Below are 24,098 nucleotides of genomic sequence, written 5' to 3' on the forward strand. Positions count from 1 at the left end.
AAAATTAGCTGGACACAGTGGTGAACGCCTGTAATCCTAGCTACTCAGGAGGGTGACGCAGGAGAATCACTTGAACCAGGGAGGCAGAGGCTGCGGTGAGCTGAGATCATACCTTTGCACTCCAGCCTGGGCAACAAGAGCAAAACTCCAACTCAAAATAAGTAAATAAATAAATTAATATAATAAAAAGCACTGTGAGACTTTACAGGTTTTTTTCATGCTCATTCTTCAGAGCCCTGCGTGTTTTCACACTTACAGTGCATCCTCATTCAGACTGGCCCCGTGTCCAGGGTTCCAAGGCCGCAGGTAGCTTGTGGCTGCTGTGGCCCTTTGAGAGTTAGATTTAATTTGGGGAAGATCGGTGGGTGCAGAGGAGAGGGGAGGCTGCCCAGAGAGGCACCTCCAGGTGACACATGCTTGGGGCCAGAGCTGCACACTGGGGACAGCTGAGTGTTGGGGGGTGTGCAGAGGTGTGGCTGAAAGGGGAGGAGCAGGGTGTCCCAACTGGTGAGGGCTGTCACCACACGGCACCAGCTCTCTCTGCATTTCTTCCTGTCCTCTCACAGTGAAAGGGAAGGACTTGATGAGTCTTGCTGCTCAATTACCGCTGGATGAACTCTTGGAGACAGTCCTTACATGAGTTACACTAGTTTAAAAAATAAAATGAGGCCGGGCGCAGTGGCTCAAGCCTGTAATCCCAGCACTTTGGGAGGCCGAGACGGGCGGATCACGAGGTCAGGAGATCGAGACCATCCTGGCTAACACGGTGAAACCCCGTCTCTACTAAAAAATACAAAAAAAAGCTAGCTGGGCGAGGTGGTGGGCGTCTGTAGTCCCAGCTACTCGGGAGGCTGAGGCAGGAGAATGGCGTAAACCCGGGAGGCGGAGCTGCAGTGAGCTGAGATCCGGCCACTGCACTCCAGCCCGGGCAACAGAGCGAGACTCCGTCTCAAAAAAAATAAATAAATAAAAATAAAAATAAAATGAAACGAAATAAAAGGAGGGCTAGAGGACCTATGCTTGGGTCCAAGGCAGACTGCTCCACCCAAACACACCTGTGAGCTTGTCCCAGGAAAGGGGCCAGATCTGAACGGATTGCCATCAAACATGTCTAACGCTCTTCCCTCCATCTGGAATGTCCACCTGCCCTCAGCTAGAGAACACCTCCTCCAGTGCCTGGTCAGAACACAGGACCCCTCTGTGCACCTGGGCCTGGCACCTCCTCCACGCTTCCTGGGCCCCTGGTTCTTTGCAGCGGTGTCTGACCCCTCGCTAGGCTGTGAGCTCCTAGAGGCCAGATGCCAGGCCTGGCCTTCCCCACCTCCTCCATGGGCCCAGGCTGCACTTTCTATCCTCTCCCACCTGCCTCAGCAGTTGAGTCCGCTGTTGGGCCAACCTGGATGGCCCTGCCCAAGAGAGAGGAACCAAGGGCTCTGGCCTTTATCTCCCTTCCTAAATGAAATTTCCCCCAATCTATAGGAGCTTCTGCAGGACTCCCTGAAAGAAGAGGAAAGACAGGAGGGGAAGGAGTGGGAAGCAGGATGGGGAAGGCAGATGCTCTGCCAGCAAAGAGGCAAAGAGGAACTGAGCCAAGTCTCCACTGTGGGTTGGCATAAGTGGGTCCCTGGCAAGGGAAGAGAAAGTGAGAAGAAGAAGAAAGGCTGACCGGGTTGGGAGGTGAGGATAAAATATAACCGCCATACACACACACAACACACGCTAGCCATAAGGGTACAGCTGAATAGATTTTTGCCACCTGGATCAAGAGGAAGGTCATTTCCAGCACCCCATAAGGTTCCCTCATGTCAGGCCAGGCGTGGCGTGGTGGCTCACGCCTGTAATCCCAACACTTTGGGAGGCCGAGGCAGGCGGATCACTTGAAGTCAGGAGTTCGAGACCAGCCTGACGAACATGGTGAAACCCCATCTCTACTAAAAATAAAAAAATTTGCTAGGCGTGGTGGTGGGCGCCTGTAATGCCAGCTACTCGGGAGGCTGAAGCAGGAGAATCGCTTGAACCCGGCAGGCAGAGGTTGCAGTGAGCCAAGATCACGCCACTGTACTCCAGCCTGGGAGACAAGAGAGAGACAACATCTCAAAAAAAAAAAAAAAAAAAAGGGTTCCCCCATGTCTCTTCCCATCATCTACCCTAGGCAGGTTTGAAGAAGTGATGTATTGCCAGCAGAACCCCGGCTGATGCCTGACCTGCACATCTCATCATCACTCTGTGCAGGCTGCAGATCAAGCTGCAGCAGGCATGGGTCTCCCTCCTTCTCCAAGTGGAAAGAATAGCAGCCTTCATTCACTGGAACCTTCTATGTGCATGGGAGCGGGGGAGGGGGAACTATTCCAGTCACTTACATACGTGGGTGGTAGGTCCCAAATAAGGAATGCAAGAAATATGGCATTAATTGGACTTTCTTTAAATCAAGTGAGATCCTTGCCAATTAATATCCCACTGGGCTGCTCAGAAATCCAGCCTTGGATATGACAGGGGCTCCAGCCCTCCCCAGGACTCTCTCTCGCTCACGGGGTTTTCTAGAGCACCCGAGCTACAAGGAGCCCCTGGACCAGATCATCTATCTGCCTTGGTTACCATGGAGATGTCTATTTTCCCAGAGGATGCAATCCCTTCCTAGAGGGAGATTCTGCTGCTTCTGTGCCACGCTGGTGGCCTTGGAGAATCTTATTGAGGTCAAGGGTCCCAAGGTGTCCCACACAGCCATGCCCTTGTCACATCCCAAGGCGATCACCATGGAGAGGTGCCCACCTCCGTCCCATCCTCATTCGAAGGGGCTCCCTCCTGTCCCCCGCTGCTCTCGGACGCTCTCTCTCTCCCTTCTCCTCCAGGAAACTGGCATAATCTGTTTAGTGGTTTCATAACTGTACATTTTTATCCAGCTGTACATAGTCTCCTCTTGAAATCCCCTCAACAGCCTATGAGAAGGGCATTATTGTCTCTGTCGTACAGAGGAGAAAATGCAGGCTGAGAGGGGCCAAGTCGCCCGGGCAACAAGATGGAGAAGATATTCAGATACAGACACTTCAGAGCCTGTGCTTTGTACCCTGCCCTTGGCTGCCCAGGTGACAGCACCTCAGAGCACAGTAATAAAGAAGCCAGCATTAACAGCAGGCACACATGTCACTTTCAAACTAATTACTCCTGCCTCCATGATTACTCCTCAGGCTCCTGGGGCTGGGGTAAACTCCCACACTGGAAGGTGGACTTTGGAAGACCCTTCTGGAAATGCTCCCAACTTGGGAGAACAGCGCTTCAGACTTTAGACCCAGGAAGAGATCACCCAGGGCTCCTTTTACGGGACATACGACTGAAGCCAAGAGGTAAACCAGGTCACCCACAAAGCTGGTGGCAAGTCAAGACCCAAGTCTCAGGCCTGGTGCGGTGGCTCATCCCAGCACTTTGGGAGGCCGAGGTAAAGGCTTACTTGAGCCTAGGAGTTCAAGACCAGCCTGGGCAACATAGTGAGACCTCATCTCTACCAAAAATTCTAAAAATTAGCTGGCCATGGTGGCACATGCTGTAGTCCCAGGTACTCAGGAGGCTGAGGCAGAAGATCACTTGAGCCTAGGAGTTCAAGTCTGCAGTAAGCTATAATGGCACCACTGCACTCCAGCCTAAGTGACAAAGCCAGACCCTGTCTCGAAAAAAAAAAAAAAAGAACTGAGTTGTGGCTGGGTGTGGTGGTTCACGCCTGTAATCCCAACACTTTGGGAGGCTGAGGCGGGCAGATCCCTTGAGGTCAGGAGTTCAAGACCAGCCTGGGCAACGTGGTAAAACCCATCTCTAACAAAAATACAAAAATTAGCCAGGCATGGTGGCACCTGCCTGCAATCTCAGGTACTTGGGAGGGTGAGGCAGAAGCATAGCTTGAACTCAGGAGGCGAAGGTTGCAGTGAGCTGAGATCGCACCACTTCACTACAGCCTGGACAACAAAGCGAGATTCTGTCTCAAAAAATATTTCAGTATGACAAAATATTGTGTGCACACTGGGAAGTACAGTTCCAATTCATTCATTCAAACTCTCTCCCCAAACCCTTTCCAGCAGAACCATGTCTGTCAGTGGAAAGGTTCCCAAGCTGGCAGGCTGGGTCCTTAGCTTCTCAAAAGGGCATGACCATGAGACTGGGATGCCCATGACCTAGCCATGGTTCCTCCTTCCTGATGTCAAGGAAACCAAACTATTAATCAAGTTTACTTAGTAAATAGAGAATCAAAACAAAGTATCAGGCCAGGCACACTGGCTCCTGCCTGTAATCCCAGCACTTTGGGAGGCCAAGACAGGGGGATCGCTTAAGCTCGGTAGGTTGAGGCTGCAGTAAGCCATGATCGTGCCACTGCATTCCAGCCAGTCTGGGTGACAGAGTGAGACTTTGTCTGTATATACACACACACACACACACACACATATATGCAAATATATATACACACACACACTCAAATATATATATACACACATATATATACACACACACATACACATACATATACACACACATACCCACATATATATACACATATATATCAGGTACACCTAGCATTTCCTCTCACAGAGGTTTTTCCTCTGGCAGGCACATGCCTTATCCCACAGTGGACTCCTTCCTACCCTCTGTCAGCTAGAATGCTGCCTCCCCAGAGGCCTTCTCTGACCACCCCATCTGAAGGAGGCTCTTCCTGTCACATCACCCTGTTTATCTCCTTTTTGGCACCTCTCACAATCTGTCATTATTTTTTTTTTGAGACAGAGTCTTGCTCTGTCACCCAGGCTGGAGTGCAATGGCGCCATCTCGGCTCACTGCAGCCTCCTCTTCCCAGGTTCAAACAATTATCGTGCCTCAGCCTTCTGAGTAGCTGGGACTACAGGCACGCGCCACCACACTCAGCTAATTTTTGTATTTTTAGTAGAGACAGGGTTTCACCATATTGGCCAGGCTAGTCTTGAACTCCTGACCTCAGGTGATCCGCCCACCTCAGCCTCCCAAAGTGCTGGGATTACAGGCCTAAGCCATAGCACCCAGCCTCATTATCTTATTATTTGTTTAGTGGCTCTCTCTCCCGCTGGCCTTCAACTCCACAAGGGCAGTGACCCTGACTGTCAGGGACATAAACTAGCAGTCCACAGGCATGCATATCTTTCTCTGGCTTGCACAGTGTTTTATCAAAAATTCAATTCATTCCTGTAATCCCAGCACTTTGGGAGGCCGAGGCAGGTGGATCACGAGGTCAGGAGTTCGAGACCAGCCTGGCCAAAACAGTAAAACCCCATCTCTACTAAAAATACAAAAATTGGCCGGGCGCAGTGGCTCAAGCCTGTAATCCCGGCACTTTGGGAGGCTGAGACGGGCGAACCACGAGGTCAGGACATCAAGACCATCCTGGCTAACACGGTGAAACCCCGTCTCTACTAAAAAATACAAAAAAACTAGCTGGGCGAGGTGGCAGGCGCCTGTAGTCCCAGCTACTCAGGAGGCTGAGGCAGGAGAATGGCGTAAACCCGGGAGGCAGAGCTTGCAGTGAGCTGAGATCCGGCCACTGCACTCCAGCCTGGGCGACAGAGCGAGACTCTGTCTCAAAAAAAAAAAAAAAAAATATACAAAAATTATCTCGGCGTGGTGGTGTGTGCCTGTAATCCCAGCTACTCAGGAGGCTGAGGCAGGAGAATCGCTTGAACCTGGGAGGCAGAGGTTGCAGTGAGCTGAGATCGTGCCATTGCATTCCAGCCTGGGTGACAGAGCTAGACTCAGTTTCAAAAAAAAAAAAAAGACCAGCCTGGCCAACATGGTGAAACCTTATCTCTACTAAAAATGTTTTTAAAAACTAGCCAGGGGCGGTGGTGGATGCCTGTAATCCCAGCTACTCGGGAGGCTGAGGCAGGAGAATTGCTTGAACCCAGGAGATGGAGGTTGCAGTGAGCCGACACAGTGCCACTGCACTCCAGCCTTGGCGACAAAGTGAGACTCTGTCTCAAAAAAAAAAAATCAATTTATTGGCAATATTTAAAAATCAAGAGATTTTATGTAAACACCTAGATTTCCTGGCACTCTTGAAAAAGATCTAGCACAATGGGCGGGAGGTGAGCGGCTACTGCAGCCCATAGTTCTTACTCCAGCCCCCACTCCACCCCATTACATCACACTTGGCTGTTTGCACTCCTTGATCCTACTTACCTGCCTGGTCCCAGAGGCCTTTGAGTCTAAAACCCCTGGTCTCTTTTCACCACCCTACTTATCCCTGCAACTGAGAGTGTTGAAATAAATAAACTGAGAGCAAGCAAGGTTGACTGTTTTGAAGGAAATATTTCATCTAAACTCTGGGAAGGCTCTACTCCACATAAGCTGTGCGACATGAAGGACGCCCTCTGGTGCCAGAATTATTCTCAGGGGGGACCCAGAACCAGTTACTATCCCTTGAACTCATGCCAATGAGCTAGGCACACTTTTTCCTTGGATGGATTAATCTAATCTAAATGAAAATTTTAGATCAGATTAACCCACTTTAGAATAAATCTAAATGGCAATCTAAATTCTGCGGTTACCGTTTTGATTATATTATTGTATGTTGATTAATCAAACTGCCGCCCTAAATCCCGCTGTGACTCAGTGGGTAGTAGGGTGGGTAGGTAGGTGGGTTTGACAAAACGGGGATTTGTCGTGTTTGGGAGGCTCAGCATCTACATCCTAAGGAGTGTTCATCTACCCTATGAAACATCCCTTTTCGAGCAGGCAGGGATGCAACAGGGTCAGGAAGGTGGAATGTACCAAAGGACACAGTGCGTAGGCGAGCTCGAAACCTCGGCCAGTTTTCTCGGCGTGCTGACACCGTCCACCCGCACTGCGCAGGCGCCGAGCCCGACCAAGCTTTCCCTCCCCCTCCTAGCTCTCCTAGAGTCAAGAGGACGCCCCCCTCCCCGCCGCAGACTTCCTGCGCAAGCGCCATCCTATGTCCCCGCCCCCAAACCAATTGGAAGCTGCGCCGCCTGGGTGCTTGGGGCACGACGCCGTGGGTGGGGTCCGGACGTGAGGGCAGCGCGCTGGCGTCACAGGCGCGGCTATATAAGTGAACACAGGCACCGCCCCTCTGCCCCAGTCACTGAGCCGCCGCCGAGGACTCAGCAGCCTCCCCCTCGAGCCCCCTCGCTTCCCGACGTTCCGTCCCCCCTGCCCGCCTTCTCCCGCCGCCGCCGCCGCCTTCCGCAGGCCGTTTCCACCGAGGAAAAGGAATCGTATCGTATGTCCGCTATCCAGAACCTCCACTCTTTCGGTAAGCTATGGGAAAGGTCGCGGGCTCGGGTGGGGCAGTGGGGCCTTCCGGGCCCGGAGACGTGTTCCAGGAAGCTGCCAAGCGCTCCGGGCCTTCGTAAGCTTTAGCAGGGGAAACTCGTCCAGGGTCGCAGGGCAGCGGGATCAAGGCTTGGGCCCCGGGGTCGGAACCTGAGCGCGACCGGAAGGAGCAGGCGGGAGGTCAACCCTTGGGCGGGCTCGGCGTCTCGGTGGCGCATTTACTAATGGCTCCCGGGCCGCCTCGGGCCACACCCGCCCCTCCCGTCACCCTTGCGTCACGTCCGTTACGTCACCACTCGTCACGGAGTCGGAGGGAAAGGCGGTGCCAGCCCTAAGTGGCAGGCGTGCGCACCAATGGGGGTAGTAGGCTTAGCCCCGCCTCGGGAGCTCGGGCTCCGGCGGGTTGCATCAGCCGGGTGGGGCACCGCCTGCCAGCTCGGACTCCCCCGACACGTGATCGGCTTCCCAGGGAGGGCGGGAGGCCCGGGCGTTCCCCGAGCCTGGGGAAGCCGGACGTCTCGGACTGACGTGCTCAGGGAGAGCCAGCAGAGGACACATACGGCCTGGCCCAAGCCCTGACGATTTCAGTGTTGTTTTCTGCACGCGCCAAACACCTGGGAGCCGGGGAGATGGCAGTGGTATCTGATCTTTGACCTCTCTGAACGAGCTTAACCTTAATTTTCAGACCCCTTTGCTGATGCAAGTAAGGGTGATGACCTGCTTCCTGCTGGCACTGAGGATTATATCCATATAAGAATTCAACAGAGAAACGGCAGGAAGACCCTTACTACTGTCCAAGGGATCGCTGATGATTACGATAAAAAGAAACTAGTGAAGGCGTTTAAGAAGGTAGGTCTTAAGTGAGATTGCGGGAAAGTCATAATGAATTTGTGTGCAAGGGGGTGCTAGCTGCGTTGTATTTATTGTTAGCAGAAGGGGTGATAAATGCATTCATGCTCTTACTAGGCCTAATTTGTTTTGTTTCCTTTGTGCTTGCAGAAGTTTGCCTGCAATGGTACTGTAATTGAGCATCCAGAATATGGAGAAGTAATTCAGCTACAGGGTGACCAACGCAAGAACATATGCCAGTTCCTCGTAGAGGTGAGTTCAGTCACTTCTTGATTTGTGCCCCTCTGCTGGCAGATCTCAGATCCTGTGTATTAGCTTCTGCTGGGGACCTAAAAGTTGGCTTTGTAAGGCTGGGCGAAACCTCAGTTGGGTTTTAAGGTACACAGACTTCTGTTTTATAGGAAAAAGCAGAAGGGACTTGTGTACCTTTGGTTAACTGTTTCTGTGGATCTGCTTTACAGGTGCAAATTTGAATAGCACATAGATGCATTGTAAAATAAGCCAAATGCTGGGTTGTTCCTGTATTTGTAAGGACATGAGTTTTTAAAAATGAATTTCCTGAATATTAATACTAAAATACTGTTACATGATCGGCTCTTGATATAATTGAAGAGGTTTCATATACTTGATGAGTCTCATTCTCACACTAATTCAGAACCTTGGAAGGCAGTGAGTGTTCAAAAAAGGTAGCTCTTAACTGAGGACCGTCCGTTGAACCACTGTGCACCCCTGGCTCTTGGGCAGTGTAGTAGCAGGAAGACAGGGTTGGTGACATTAGAAATGGAGGCTTTAACTCTCCCTGTCCCTCATTTAAAACTTTGCTCTTTTGTCTTTTCAGATTGGACTGGCTAAGGACGATCAGCTGAAGGTTCATGGGTTTTAAGTGCTTGTGGCTCACTGAAGCTTAAGTGAGGATTTCCTTGCAATGAGTAGAATTTCCCTTCTGTCCCTTGTCACAAGTTTAAAAACCTCACAGCTTGTATAATGTAACCATTTGGGGTCCGCTTTTAACTTGGACTAGTGTAACTCCTTCATGCAATAAACTGAAAAGAGCCATGCTGTCTAGTCTTGAAGTCCCTCATTTAAACAGAGGTCAAGCAGTAGGCGCCTGGCAGTGTCAAGCCTGAAACCAAGCAATACCGGCATGTTTGAGCCAAGCCCAGAGCCCTAAGATCACAAACAACTATGGCCGGAACCTCCTCGGCTCTCCCTCTGCAGAGTTCCTTGCCCTAACAGAATGTTACCACCTGAACAGTCCTCGGTGAATCTGAGAGGAGAGGATGGGGTAAGGCAGCAGCACCAGCTGTACTACTGGAAGGGAGCTTTTGGTGGTGGATCCCCTGGTGTCTCCAACCTGACCAGGTGGGCAGCTCAGAGAGGCCCTCTTATCGCTAGCGAGATGATGGGGCATCTGGCTTGCCACAAAGGTCTGTTTGACCAGACATATCCTAGCTAAGGGATGTCCAAACATTAGAATGTGAGGCCAACCTTCTACCAGAGTTAAACTTTTGACAAGGGAACAAATCTCAAACTGATCCATCAGTCATGTAGCTAGCTGTAGAGCTTGCAACTTAATAGCAGCAGCTGCCCAATGCCATGTGAAGTAACAAACTGGTTTTTGGTTTTTTTCCCCCTTCAGTTTTAATGTTATGTGTAATGTATTTAAACCCTTATTTAAATAAAACTTGTTTTCAGAAATACCTGACTTGCAGATTATTTACATATAGTCGATCTTGTGCATATAAAGGAACCATAGAAATGGGCAGTGGAGGATTCGTCCACACACACAGCTTCCCAACAGGGGCCTGAACTTGGCCAAGAAAAACCTTGATGAGCTTGTCCCTCTCTGGTCAACTGTTTTTTTGTTCGTTTGTTTTTTGAGATGGAGGTTTGCCCTTGTTGCCCAGGTTAGAGTGCAGTGGCACAAACTCAGCTCACTACAACCTCCACCTCTGAGGTTCAAGGAATTCTCATGCCTCAGCCTCCCTAGTAGCTGGGACTACAGGCAGCACGCCCAGCTAATTTTTGTATTTTTAGTAGAGACAGCTTAGCCATGTTGGCCAGGCTGGACTCAGACACCTGGCCTCAAGTGATCTGCCTCCCTTGGCCTCCCAAAGTGCTGGCGTTACAGGCATGAGCCACCATACCCAGCCGGTCAACTGTTTTTGCAAGCATTTAGCCAGAGTCATGCTGTCTTGTTAATCAGTGTCCTAGAGAATGGGTTGCTTGGAAATCTTGGAGCCCCCTCGTTAGTAACAGCCTTGGTTTAGGGGTGCAGAGTGGAGAGTAAATGCAAGGGCTATAAAAAGTACAGTCATGCTGTGGGTTAAGATCCACAAATCGCTAGCAATGTGTGTACTCTGGGTAGTGAGTTTGTAGTAGTAGAAGGTTTAATGAAGTATTTGGAGAGCTGAAGTTAAGTGTTGGGAGGCCATCCCTCATGAAGGACAATGAATGGCAACTAAATGACCCAAGTTCTGTTCCTGGGTCCATTAGTTAAAAAGGCAAAGTTCTCCCACCAAACGTGTCTGGATGCAGTCACTCACTGCCTAAGGATGCTTCATTCAACAATGAGCCTCACAGTCGAGCTACAGTTAAGATTATAATACTGTATTTTTACTGTACCTTTTGTGTGTTCAAATACACAGATTAACATTGTGTTACAATGGCCTACAGCAAGCTTGTGTGGAAGGCTTCGAATGTGGCCCAACACAAACTAATATATTTTGCTAAAACATGAGGTGTATTTTGGCGACTATTTTTTTTTAAGCTCATCAGCTATTGTTGCTGTATTTTATTTGTGGCCCAAGACAGTTCTTCCAATGTGGCCCAGGGAAATGAAAAGAGAGGACACCCCTGGCCTATAATTTCAGTACAGTACTTGCTGTACAGGTTTGTGGCCTAGGAGTAACAGGCTATGTCATATAACCTAGGCATGTAGTAGGCTGTGCCATCCAGGTTTGCATAAGTACACGATGATGTTCGTAGAAAACACAAAATCGCCTAATGATGCATTTCTCAAAACACATCCCTGTCGTTGAGTAACAGAAGACTCCTAAGTTTACTACCAGCCCATTTTGTAGATAAAGGTACAAGCAGTGAATTAAGTTAGAGCCCATGTCGGGAAAGCGCATAGAACCAGGTCAGGTGTGGAGGAGGGCTGGTGAGAGGCCGAGCCAGTGGCAACTGCCCTAAAACTAGGAGGGGATTGTTTTAGAATACCACAGACTGAAGAATTGATAGAGATTTATTTGGCTCACAGAAGTCGAAAGGCATGGCACTGGCATCTGGTGAGGGTCTTCTTGCTTCATCATAACGTGGTGGAAGGGCTGGGCAGCACAGCAAATGGGGGCCAAACCTGTACTCCTCTTGCGAGCCCACTTCATTCATGAGGGCAGAGGCCCAGGACCTAATACCTTTAAAAGCTCCACCTCGGCCAGCCGAAGTGGCTCACACCTGTAATCCCAGCACTTAAGGAGGCTGAGGCGGGTGAATCCTTGAGACCAACCTGGGCAACATGGCACAACTCTGTCTCTACAAACAATACAAAAACTAGCCAGGCATAATGGCATACACCTGTAGTCCCAGCTACTTAGGAGGCTGAGGCGGGGGAAGGACAGTCACTGGTGTTCAGGAAACCAAGGCTGTAGTGAGCTGTGATCATGCCACTGTACTCCAGCCTGGGTGACAGAATCTCCAAAAAGCAAAAGCACCCCACCTCCCAATAACTGTTCTATTGGCAATTAAATTTCAACATGGGTTTTGGTGGGAACATTCCAACCATAGCAGTGATTCTAACCCCAGCATCAGGAGCTTGTTGTGTTGAAGGTCCTATGAAACCGATCTGTTTCATGAACACAAAATAATTTAGCACTTGGCTCCAATACTCCAAATACAGTGGCATTGTTCAAAATACTTGAGTGAATTTTTTATTTTTTTTTTTTTGAGATGGAGTCTTGCTCTGTTGCCCAGGCTGGAGTGCAATGGCGCGGTCTCAGCTCACTACAATTTCTGCCTCCCGGGTTCAAGCAATTCTCCTGCCTCAGCCTCCCGAGTAGCTGGGACTACAGGCACGCGCCACCACGCCCGACTGATTTTTGTATTTTTAGTAGAGACGGGGTTTCACCATGTTGGCCAGGATGGTCTCGATCTCCTGACCTTGTGATCCACCTGCCTCGGCCTCCCAAAGTGCTGGGATTACAGGCATGAGCACCGTGCCTGGCTGGGTGATACTTTTAAATCAGTAAGATTCGATTGTAATGTAGAAAGGCTTTTTTTTTTTTTTTTTTTTTTGAGGCAGAGTCTCACTCTGTCGCCGGGGCTGGAGTGCAGTGGCCGGATCTCAGCTCACTGCAAGCTCCGCCTCCCGGGTTTACGCCATTCTCCTGCCTCAGCCTCCCGAGTAGCTGGGACTACAGGCGCCCGCCACTTCGCCCGGCTAGTTTTTTGTATTTTTAGTAGAGACGGGGTTTCACCGTGTTAGCCAGGTTGGTCTCGATCTCCTGACCTCGTGATCCGCCCGTCTCGGCCTCCCAAAGTGCTGGGATTACAGGCTTGAGCCACCGCGCCCGGCCAGAAAGGCTTTTCTTGGAGGAACTTCTAGAGCAATGCTGGAGGCCAGACACACAAAATACTACAGGATGAAAGAGCAAGGGAAGAGAATTCCTTCTATGCTGTAGGTTGTGAATATGGCCAGGTTCTGTGCTAGGCTGTTCCATCTCATGCTTTTGAAGGACCTCCAGTTCTCTAGGATGGGATTATTCCAAGTTAAACCATCAACATCTATTAAATCAGCTCTGTGGAGCCAAGTGAAACAAATATCTGTGAACGTAGAACTAAGGAAGTTGGTGAGCACCATTATCCAACTAATGTAACCTATCTCAGGCTGAATGAAGAAAAGTATAATTAAGAAGGCATGATGGGCCAGGCGCAGTGGCTCACATCTGTAATCCTAGCACTTTGGGAGGCCAAGGCAGGTGGATTGCCTGAGCTCAGGAGTTCAAGACCAGCCTGGGCAACAATGCTGAAACCCTGTCTCTACTAAAATACAAAAAATTAGCCAGTCATGGCAGCTTGCGCCTGTAGTCCCAGGTGGGAGGCTGAGGCAGGAGAATGGCTTGAACCCAGGAGGCAGAGGTTGCAGTGAGCTGAGATCGTGCCACTGCACTCCAGCCTGGGCAAACAGAGCGAGACTTCGTCTCCAAAAAGAAAAAAAGAAGTTTTAATGGCCAGGTGCGTTGGCTCATGCCTGTAATCCCAGCACTTTGGGAGGCCAAGGCAGGCGGATTGCTTGAGTCCAAGAGTTCAAGACCAGCCTAGGCGACATGACTAAACCCTGTCTCTACAAAAAATACAAAAATTAGCCAGGCATGGTGTTGCATGCCTATGGTCCCAGCTACTTAGGAGGCCAAGGTGGGAAAATGACTTGAGCCCAGGAGGCGGAGGTTGCAGTGAGCCAGGATCGCACCACTGCACTCCAACCTGGGTGACAGAGATAGACACTGTCTCGAAAACAGAAAACAATGTGATGTGGACATTCCCAAGGTAAGTTGTGGAACCTCATCTAGAACCCAGGACTCGCTGTGTACCCCTCCTCCCACCAGCTGGACCTGTACATTCACAATTTATGTAACTCATTTTCCCAGTGGAGTGGGACCCGAAATAATAAATAAATGCTCGTCTTACAGAGATGGTTGAGTGCTCGGTATCTATAGTACACTACGGGGCACGTCAGGCAGACCCCCTGCACTCAGGTTGCTGACTGCCTGATAGGTGGATATAAGACTAGCACACAGCCTTACACAGGACAGAAAGGGACCCAAAGAGCTACAGGATCTCTGAGGACTGGGAAATCTTCCCCACTCCCATCCTCAGCCAAGGGGGCCAGGAAGGCTTCTTATATAGAGGAGGTGCTGTCTGAAGCCAAGCATTTGGAGCAGAGAGAAAGAGTCACACCCAGAAGTGAAAAGGCTCCTGGAAGCCGGTGCAGTGGCTTACGCCTGTAATCCCACGACTTCGGGAGGCAAAGCCCAGCGAATCACTTGAGGCCAGGAGTTCGAGGCCAGCCTGGCCAACATGGCGAAACCCTGTCTCTACTAAAAATACAAAAAGCTGGGCATGGTGGCAGGTGAGATCATGCCACTGCACTCCAGCCTGAGCAACAGAGCGAGACTGCGTCTCAAAAACAAAATACACAAAAAAGAAGGATTATGCTGAAAATCTCCCTCAGCTCTCTGCTCCTTCATCCCCCTCTCCACCCCCAACTCCCTAGCCCTCCTGCTGCCATCCCCACCCTCTACAACAGCCACACCCTAGGACAAACTGAGTGTTTCATAAAATGGTGTTATGAAGACAAAATGAAAACCGGTCAGCTAAAACTGCACAGGAAGCTACAAAACAACTTTAGAACCTATTCCAATTCCTGTCAACTCTATGAATAAGCCAGAAAAACACGTAGCATATTTGGAGAACTGAACGTGAGCCCCCTTCCTGGTTTATCAGCCTCGATGGTGCCCCCTTGTGGCAGTAGTGTAAAAACACAGTTTACTGTGCGCGGGGCTTTACAATTTTTCAATTAAGAGCTCCTTGACCAACTTTTAACTTTTTTTTTGGAGACAGAGTCTCACTCTGTTGCCCAGGATGGAGTGCAGTGAGGTCTCCTGCTAGGTACCGTGCACCCTTGCTGCCCCCTCCTGCTCAAGCCTCTCATTTCTTCTACTCTCTAAATGCAAGCATTCCCAAGGGATTGTCTGACTGTCCTTCCCTCTCCCTCGGTGGTCTCACCCTATGTCATAGCTTTGTCTGTCTTCAGTGTGTCCAGCCTGTGTCCAGCCACAACTTCTCGCCCAAGTCCAGACTCCATCGGTAGCTCTTTGCCACATTCACTCATTCATTCATGCCCATGGAGCATTCACTTGGTGCAGGTGCTGTGCCAGGTGTGGGGGCCCAGTGATGAACAAGAGAAACCACACTCCTCATGGGGTTTGCAGTACTGCAGTCAGGGAGTCAGATGCTAAACCAATCATCGTATAAATACTGAAGAATTTTAACTGTGTTTAGAAGGGGCCATATTCGGGCCTGTGACAAGGAGAGGCACAATCTCTCTTCTTCCTGCTTTTTTTCCTCCATTGCACAACTATATGACTTATTTATAGGGCAACAATATAATTTATTTGTTTGATTTTGGCCATCTTCCCCTACTAGAACATAAATTCCCTGTGGGCAGAAACCTTTGTCCAGGGCTGTATCCCCAGGGCCTCCAAGAGTGTCTGGCACATACTAGGTGCTAAATATGTGTTTATTGGATGAATGAATGGGTCAGATTATGAGACATTTAAAATCGACAGTTACCCTCTATAAATTATGTGACTTGCTAGGGCCAGGCACAGTGGCTCATGCCTGTAATCCCAGCACTTTGAGAGGCCGAGGCAGGCAGATCACTTGAGGTCAGAAGTTCGAGACCAGCCTAGGCAACATGGCAAAACCCCGTCTCTCCTAAAAAAAAAAAAGAGTTATGCGACTTGCTCTCTCTCCTTTGCATCCCTACTTGGTAGAGCCGGAGGGAAAGGCCAGAATTACATCAGTAGTTCTCAGAGTCTGGAGACTATGTTAGTTGCCTGGGGTGGGGGTGAGAGAGAAAAGATGTGTGCTACTGGTATCCAGTAAGAAGTGGTCAGAGATGATGCTAAACATCCTATGACCCACAGAACAGCTTCTTACCCCCACACAAATAATTATCTGCCCCAAAATATCAACAGTGCTGAGGTTGGGAAACCCTGGGTCACATGAACCTCTGGGAACTGTCGTAAACTCAGGCAAGCTTTTTAGAGTCACCCACGTGACTGTCTTCTATCCTGTGTCCTGCAGCCAAGCAGCTGCTGTCTCTCTCAGTGAGTCTCAACATTTTTTGGACCCAATAATCTTTCCCCCTGTTGCATCAGCAATCCAGAGGACCAACTTGAAAGTTTTAGATCTTTTTCATCATATGCCTGGTATATGCTAGGAATTTTATTTTATTTATTTATTTATTTATTTATTTATTTATTTATTTATTTGGAATAGATAAAGACAGGATCTCACTATGTTGCCCAGGCTGGTCTCAAACTCTTGGACTCAAGTGATCCTCCTGCCTCTGCCTCCCAAAGTGCTGGAATTATAGGCTTGAGCCACCACGCCCGGACTATGCTAGGAATTTTAAGTAAAAGATAATTGGGCCTGTAATCCCAGCACTTTGGGAGGCCGAGACGGACGGATCACGAGGTCAGGAGATCGAGACCATCCTGGCTAACACGGTGAAACCCCGTCTCTACTAAAAATACAAAAAAAACTAGCCGGGCAAAGTGGCGGGCGCCTGTAGTCCCAGCTACTCCGGAGGCTGAGGCAGGAGAATGGCGTAAACCTGGGAGGCGGAGCTTGCAGTGAGCTGAGATCCGGCCACTGCACTCCAGCCCCGGCGACAGAGTGAGACTCTGCCTCAAAAAAAAAAAAAAAAAAAAAAAGATAATTGGTTGGTTTCTTCCTTCTCTAAAGTGCATTTAAAGTATAATCTGTGGTAATCACAAATTCAAAGACTATTTTGACTTTCTCCATTAAAAAAGTGACAAAACACAGTGTTTATTTATTTATTTTAGATCTCCCAGGGACTCACTAACAAATATTGTATATATTATTGGAAGAGAAAGCAAGCCAAGTGTGGTGGTATGTGCCTGTAGTCCCAGCTACTCAGGAGAACCTCAAACTCACTTGAGCCTAGGAGTTTGAGGTTACAGTGAGTTATGATCACACCACGGCACTCCAGCCTGGATGACAGAGTGAGATCCCGTCTCAAAAAAAAAGAAAAGAAAAGAAAAGAAAGTGCCAAACAAATTGAAAAGTGATATTACATTATGTTTGGTTATGAAAACACATATATATTAAAATGCAGATTTAGGCCAGTCATAGTGGCTCACACCTGTAATCCTGACACTTTGGGAGGCTGAGGTGGGCAGATCACCTGAGGTCAGGAGTTTGAAACCAGCCTGGCCAACATGGCGAAACCCCGACTCTACTAAAAATACAAAAATTAGCCAGGTGTGGTGTGCGCGCCTGTAATTCCAGTTACTCAGGAGGCTGAGGCACTAGAATCACTTGAACCCAGGAGGTGGAGGTTGCAGTGAGCCGAGATGCTGTCACTGCACTCCAGCCTGGGTGGCAGAACAAGACTCCATCTCAAAGTAAAATAAAATAAAATGCAGATTTAAATTTCATTATGAGTGTTGTATTAACACTGAAGCTCATTAGGATCCCCTGCTTACACTCACTACATTAAAATTTGAATTTATAACTCTTGTATTTTTTCCCTAGAGCATAATATAAGACAGTTTCAGGATACTCATATCCAAGAAGTTTGCAAATAGTACGTGAGAGATGTAGGCTGTCTTTGGTCCCTATAAATGAAAAGCCAAGACCGGCGCAGTGGCTCATGCCTGTAATCCCAGCACTTTGGGAGGCCAAGGTGGGCAGATCACAAGGTCAGGAGTTCAAGACCAGCCCGGCAAACATGGTGAAACCCCATCTCTACTAAAAACACAAAAATTAGCCAGGTGTGGTGGTGCACGCCTGTAACCCTAGCAACTCAGGAGGCTGAGGCAGGAGAATTGCTTGAACCTGGGAGACTAAAGTTGCCATGAGCTGAGATGGCACCATTGCACTCCAGCCTGGGCGACAGAGCAAGACTCTGTCTCAGAAAGAAAAAAAAGAAAAGCCAAATCAGATATAACCATCACTGAATTTTCTCCGTCAACATTGTTTGTGACATCCTGCAGCCCTCTTAATCGGTCGACCTGCAGGTCTGGTGAGGCTTAGTGGGAATGGCTGGGTAGATCACCATCACTTCGCCACCCGCAGCAGTTCTGGCCTGAGACTCCAAGGCCTGAGCCCATGCTTGGTACCACGGAAGGGCTCCCTGGTTGATGCCCCTGCCAACCAGATACCCACACCTCTCACCTAATACAATTCTGCTCAATCCATACTCAATTCATAACTGTCACTTTCGATGTTTCTACTGTCCATTTTTGTGTGCTCCAACGCAGATCTAAAACTGCGATGGAATGTGCACTTATAAAATCTAAAACTGCGATGGAATGTGCACTTATAAAATCTAAAACTGCGATGGAATGTGGACTTATAAAAACTAAACGATGTCACTGTCTCTTTTTAACCAGTGCACAGATCACAATATAAAGTCTGCTAAAGCTAGGTGCAGTGACTCATGCCTGTAATCCCAGCACTTTGGGAGGCTGAGGCGGGTGGATCACCTGAGGTCAGGAGTTTGAGACCAGCCTGACCAACATGGTGAAACCCCATCTCCACTAAAAATACAAAAATTAGCTGGGTGTGGTGGCGGGTGCCTGTAATCCCAGCTACTCGGGAGGCTGAGGCGGGAGAATCGCTTGAACCCAGGAGGCAGAGGTTGCAGTGAGCCAAGATCACGCCACTGCACCCCAGCCTGGGTGACAGAGCGAGACTCCGTCTCAAAAAAATTAATTAATTAAATTTAAAAAAAAAAAAGTCTGCTAATTTTATGGTCTAAAGTGCTGCATCTCAAACTTTTTTCTTTTTTCTTTTTTTTGAAATGGAGTCTCGCTCTGTTGCCCAGGCTGGAGGGCAGTGGCTCAATCTTGGCTCACTGCAAGCTCCACCTTCCGGGTTCACGCCATTCTCCTGCCTCAGCCTCCCGAGTAGCTGGGAGTACAGGCACCCGCCACCATGCCCAGCTAATTTTTTTTTTTTTTTTTTTGTATTTTTAGTAGAGACGGGGTTTCACCTGTGTTAGCCAGGATGGCTAATCTCCTGACCTCGTGATCCACCTGCCTCAGTCTCCCAAAGTGCTGGGATTACAGGCATGAGCCACCGTGCCCACCCCTTTTCTTTTCTTTTTTCTTTTTCTGAGACAGTCTTGCTCTGTCACCCAGGCTGGAGTGCAGTGTCGCCATCCCAGCTCACTACAACCTCAGCCTCCTGGATTTGAGCGATTCTTGTGCCTCAGCCTCCCAAGTAGCTAGGATTACAGGCACGCACCACCAAGCCTAGCTAATTTTTATATTTTTAGTAGAGATGGGGTTTCATCATATTGCCCAGGCTGTCTCAAACACCTGACCTCAAATGAACCACCCGCCTCAGCTTCCCAAAGTACTGGGATTACAGGCATGAGCCACTGCATCAGGCTATATCGAACTTTTTTTAAGACAGGGTCCTGGCTCTGTTACCCAGGATGGAGTGCAGTGGTGTGATCAATCTAGAGGACCAACTTGAGAATTTTAGATCTTTTTCATCATATGTCTGGTATATGCTAGGAATTTTCTTTTATTTATTTATAAATAAAATAAATCACTTGAGCCTCCCAGCCTCAAGTGATCCTCCTGCCTCAGCCTCCTGAGTAGCTGGGACTACAGGCATGCCCCACCATGCCCGGCTAGTTTTTGCATTTCTTGTAGAGTTGGGATCTCACCATATTGTCCAGGCTGGTCTTGAACTCCTGGGCTTAAGTGATCCTCCCACCTTGCCCTCCCAAAGTACTAGGATTATAGAAGTGAGCCACTGCATCTGCCTTTCAAACTGTTTAAAATGAAGATTGTTGAAATGGAGATTGATTCAGTAGATCTGTGGTAGGGCCTGAAATTCTGCACATCTATCAAGCTCCCAGGTGATGCTGAACAGCAAAAATCTTTAGTGCTGGCTCCAAAGTGGGCGAGTCATAATTTCTCTGAACCTTATATTCCCCTTGTGCTTGTTTCCTCCTGTATCACAGAAATGGAGCGAGAATTAATAACTTGACACACAAAGGGCATCATGTTTGTGTTCAATGTTCATTTATTTTTCAACCTCTGTGCTCCCTCTGCTTCCAGTTTTTAACCAATTGTCCATTATGGGTATAAATTAACCATAAAGGACTCTGATTAAAGACAACTTAAACTGTGCAGCGACCTGGACTGCTGTGGCTGGGTAACGGCTGGCGATAGTGGCTGTGGATCGAGGGAACCCGTGTGGACACCTGGGCGCTGCAGGGTCCCGGCCGCTGCGTGTGCACCTCCTGTCCAACAAGCACTCTGTTTTAAAGGAGATCTTTTATTTTACTTTTTTTTTTAGTTGGAGTCTCTCGGTCACCTAGGCTAGGGTGCAGTGTCACTGCAGCCTCCTCCTCCTGGGTTCAAGCCATTTTCCTGCCTTAGCCTCCTGAGTAGCTGGGACTACAGGTGCCCGCCACCACACCCAGCTGAGTTTTGTATTTTTAATAGAGACGGGCTTCATTCACCATGTTGGCCAGGCTGCTCTTAAACCCCTGACCTCAAGTGATCTACCTGCCTCAGCCTCCTGAAGTGCTGGGATTATAGGCGTGAGGCACCACACCCAGCCAATATATTTTTATCTCGATTTTTTATATTAAATCCTCTTTCTCATGTCTAACCCCACATGGCTTCTCTTGTTTGAATAATTGCCCTTGCCAGATGCTTCTCTGCTTTGTCAGTTTTTCCCTCCCCAAAACTCCAGACTTCAATTTTTTTTTCTTGATACAGAGTTTTGCTCTTGTTGCCCAGGCTGGAGTGTAATGGCATGATCTCAGCTCACGGCAACCTCCACCTCCCGGATTCAAGCGATTCTCCTGCCTCAGCCTCCTGACTAGCTGGGATTACAGGCATGCGCCACCACGCCCGGTTAATTTTGTATTTTTAGTAGAGACGGGGTTTCTCCATGTTTGTCAGGCTGGTCTTGAACTCCCGATCTCAGGTGATCCGCCCGCCTCAGTATCCCAAAGTGCTGGGATTACAGGCATGAGCCACTGCACCCGGCCAATTTCTTTTTTTTTTTTTTTTTTAAAGACACCGTCTCACTCTGTTGCCCAGGCTGAGTACAGTGATTATAGCTCACTGCAGCCTCCAACTCCTGATCTCAAGGAATGCTCCCACCTTGGCCTCCCAAAGTGCTGGAATTACAGGTGTGAGCCACCACACCCGACCAAAAAATCCATTCTTAATCTTACCAATTCTATCATTTTTTTCTGTTTTTCTCAATCATTAATCTCTAATTTTATTATTTTTCTTTCTTCCTTATTTTCCTTGATTTTGTGCCTCTTTTTCTAACTTCTTGAGTTTAAAGATTCACACATTTATTTTAACTCCTTTGTTTAACAATGAATTTTTGTTTTATTTTGTTTGAGATAGGATCTGGAGTGCACCAGACCCTATCACCCAGGCTGGAGTGCACTAGTGCAATCTGATCATAGCTCACTGCAGCCTCCAACTCCCAGGCTCAAGCAATCCTCTCACCTCAGCCTCTCAAGTAGCTGGGACTTCAGGCTGGCACTGCCACACCTGGCTTTTTTTTTTTTTTTTTTTTTTTTTTAGAGTAGAGACAGGGTCTCACTATGTTGCCCAGGCTGGTCCCAAACTCCTGGGCTCAACTGATCCTCTTACCTCAGCCTCCCAAAGTGCTGGGATATTATTGCTGTAATCCACCATAGCCGGCCATGAATACTTTTTAATGCTCTAAATTAGATTTGGGACAGGCGTAGTGGTTCACGCCTATAATCCCAGCACTTTGGGAGCCCAAGGCAGGCAGATTGTTTGAGCTTAGGAGTTCGAGACCAGCCTGGGAAACATGGCAAAATCCTGTCTCTACTAAAACAAAACAAAACAAAAAAATTAGCCAGGTGTGGTGGTGTGTGCCTGGAATCCCAGCTGCTCAGGAGACTAACAGGGGAGAATCACTTGAGCCCAGGAAGCTGAGATTGTGCCACTGGACATCAGTCTGGGCAATGGGAGTGAGAGACAGCCTGTCTCTAAATAAATAAATAAATAAATAAATAAATAAATAAATAAATAAGATTTGACACCATTTCTTAGTTTTTTGTTTGTTTGTTTTTGTTTTTGTTTTTTTGAGATAGCATCTCACTCTTGTCACCCAGGCCAGAGTGCAGTGGCACAATTTCAGCCCACTGCAACTTCCACCTCCCAGGTTCAAGCCATTCTCCTGCCTCAGCTTCCCGAGTAGCTTGGATTACAGGCACGCGACACCATACTCAGCTAATTTTTTGTATTATTAGTAGAGACAGGGTTTCACCATGCTGGCCAGGCTGATCTTGAACTCCTGACCTCGTGATCCACCCGCCTCAGCCTCCCAAAGTGCTGGGATTACAGGCGTGAGCCACTGTGTTCAGCCTACTCTTACTATTCTTGTGGTCTGTCATGTTCTAAGTAATCTGTGGTTTTCATTTCCTGCTTGAATGCTGTTTGAGAGAGTAGCTTTTTAAATTTCTTTTTTTTTTTTTTTTTTTTTTTTTTTGAGACGGAGTCTCGCTCTGTCGTCCAGGCTGGAGTGCAGTGGCCGGATCTCGGCTCATTGCAAGCTCTGCCTCCCGGGTTTACGCCATTCTCCTGCCTCAGCCTCCCGAGTAGCTGGGACTACAGGTGTCCGCCACCTTGCCAGGCTAGTATTTTTGCATTTTTTAGTAGAGACGGGGTTTCACCGTGTTAGCCAGGGTGGTCTCGATCTCCTGACCTCGTGATCAGCCCATCTCAGCCTCCCAAAGTGCTGGGATTACAGGCTTGAGCCACCGTTCCCGGCCTTTTTTTTTTTTTTTTTTTTTTTTTGAGATGGAGTCTCTCCGCTAAAAATACAAAAATACTCTCTACTAAAAATACAAAAATTAGCCAGACATGGTGGTGAGCACCTGTAATCCCAGCTACTCGAGAGGCTGAGGCAGGAGAATCACTCGAACCCAGGAGGCAGAGGTTGCAGTGAGCCGAGATGGTGCCATTGCACTCCAGCCTGGGCAACAAGAGCGAAATTCTGTCTCAAAAAAAAAAAAAAAGGCCAGGCATGGTGGCTTACGCCTGTAATCCCAGTACTTTGTGATGCCGAGGCGGTGGATTGCCTGAGGTCAAGAGTTGGAGACCAGCCTGGCCAACATAGTGAAACCCTGTCTCTACTAAAAATACAAAAAATTAACTGGGTGTGATGGCAGGTACCTGTAATGCCTGCTACGCGGGAGGCTGAGGCAGGAGAATTGCTTGAACCTGGGAGGCGGAGGTTGCAGTGAGCTGAAATCCTGCCATTGCACTCCAGTCTGAGAGACAGAGCAGGACTTCATCTCAAAAAATAAATAAATAAATAAATAAATAAATAAAAGAACAAAGTTCTGATACATACTACAACATGAATGAATCACAAAAGCATCATGCTAAGTAAAATAACCCATACACAAAAGGCCATATATTGTATGAATCCAGTTAAATTAAAGGCCCAGAATAGGCAAATTCATGGAGACAGAAAGTAGATTTGTGGTTTCCAGGGAAAAGGGGGAATGAGGAATGACTGCAAATGGGTGTGGGGTTTCCTTTTGGGGTGATGAAAGTGTTCTGAATTAGATAATAGTGATAGTTGCATAAATGTGTGAACTAAAAGCCACTGAAGCTGGGCTTGGTGGCTTGCATCTCCAGTCCCAGCTGCTCAGGAGGCTTAGGTGGGAGGATCATTGAGCCCAGAAGTTTGAGAATAGCCTGTGCAACACAGCAAAAAACCTGTCTTTGGCTGGGCACAGTGACTCATGCCTGTAATCCCAGCACTTCGGGAGCCAAATGCAGGAGGATTCATGAGTTCAAGAATGAGTTCAAGACCAGCCTGGGCAATATAAGAAGACCCCAGCCAGTCACAGTGACTCACGCCAGTAATCCCAGCACTTTGGGAGGCCGAGGCGGGCAGATCGCTTGAGGTCAGGAGTTTTTGAGACCAGCCTGACCAACATGGTGAAACCCCATCTCTACTAAAAATACAAAAAAATAGCCAGGTGTGGTGACGGGCACCTGTAATCCCAGCTACTTTACTTAGGAGACTGAGGCAGGAGAATCACTTGAACTCGGGAGGCGGAGGTTGCAGTGAGCCGAGATCATACCACTGTACTCCAGCCTCAGTGA

At 48.5% G+C, this 24,098-nt stretch overlaps 1 protein-coding gene across 1 annotated transcript; it reads left to right on the top strand.

Annotated features, from left to right (window-relative positions):
• The first annotated feature begins 7,059 nt into the window (after positions 1 to 7,059).
• EIF1 (eukaryotic translation initiation factor 1) lies at positions 7,060 to 9,848 on the top strand. The gene is made up of 4 exons (XM_010386594.2): positions 7,060 to 7,279; positions 7,985 to 8,148; positions 8,299 to 8,400; positions 8,987 to 9,848. The coding sequence occupies exons 1-4, from the start codon at positions 7,249 to 7,251 to the stop codon at positions 9,029 to 9,031; spliced, it is 342 nt and encodes a 113-aa protein (XP_010384896.1). The 5' UTR covers positions 7,060 to 7,248; the 3' UTR covers positions 9,032 to 9,848.
• Positions 9,849 to 24,098: the final 14,250 nt, after the last annotated feature.

Source organism: Rhinopithecus roxellana, chromosome 19, assembly GCF_007565055.1.
Source record: "Rhinopithecus roxellana isolate Shanxi Qingling chromosome 19, ASM756505v1, whole genome shotgun sequence".
NCBI classification, from domain to species: Eukaryota; Metazoa; Chordata; class Mammalia; order Primates; family Cercopithecidae; genus Rhinopithecus; species Rhinopithecus roxellana.

Bases quoted from the DNA above. Each gene is read 5' to 3' on its own strand.
- EIF1 (XM_010386594.2), top strand. From the start codon at position 7,249: ATGTCCGCTATCCAGAACCTCCACTCTTTCG. The intron at 8,149-8,298 runs GTAGGTCTTAAG...TTGTGCTTGCAG, and splicing joins TAGTGAAGGCGTTTAAGAAG to AAGTTTGCCTGCAATGGTAC. The intron at 8,401-8,986 runs GTGAGTTCAGTC...TTGTCTTTTCAG, and splicing joins TATGCCAGTTCCTCGTAGAG to ATTGGACTGGCTAAGGACGA.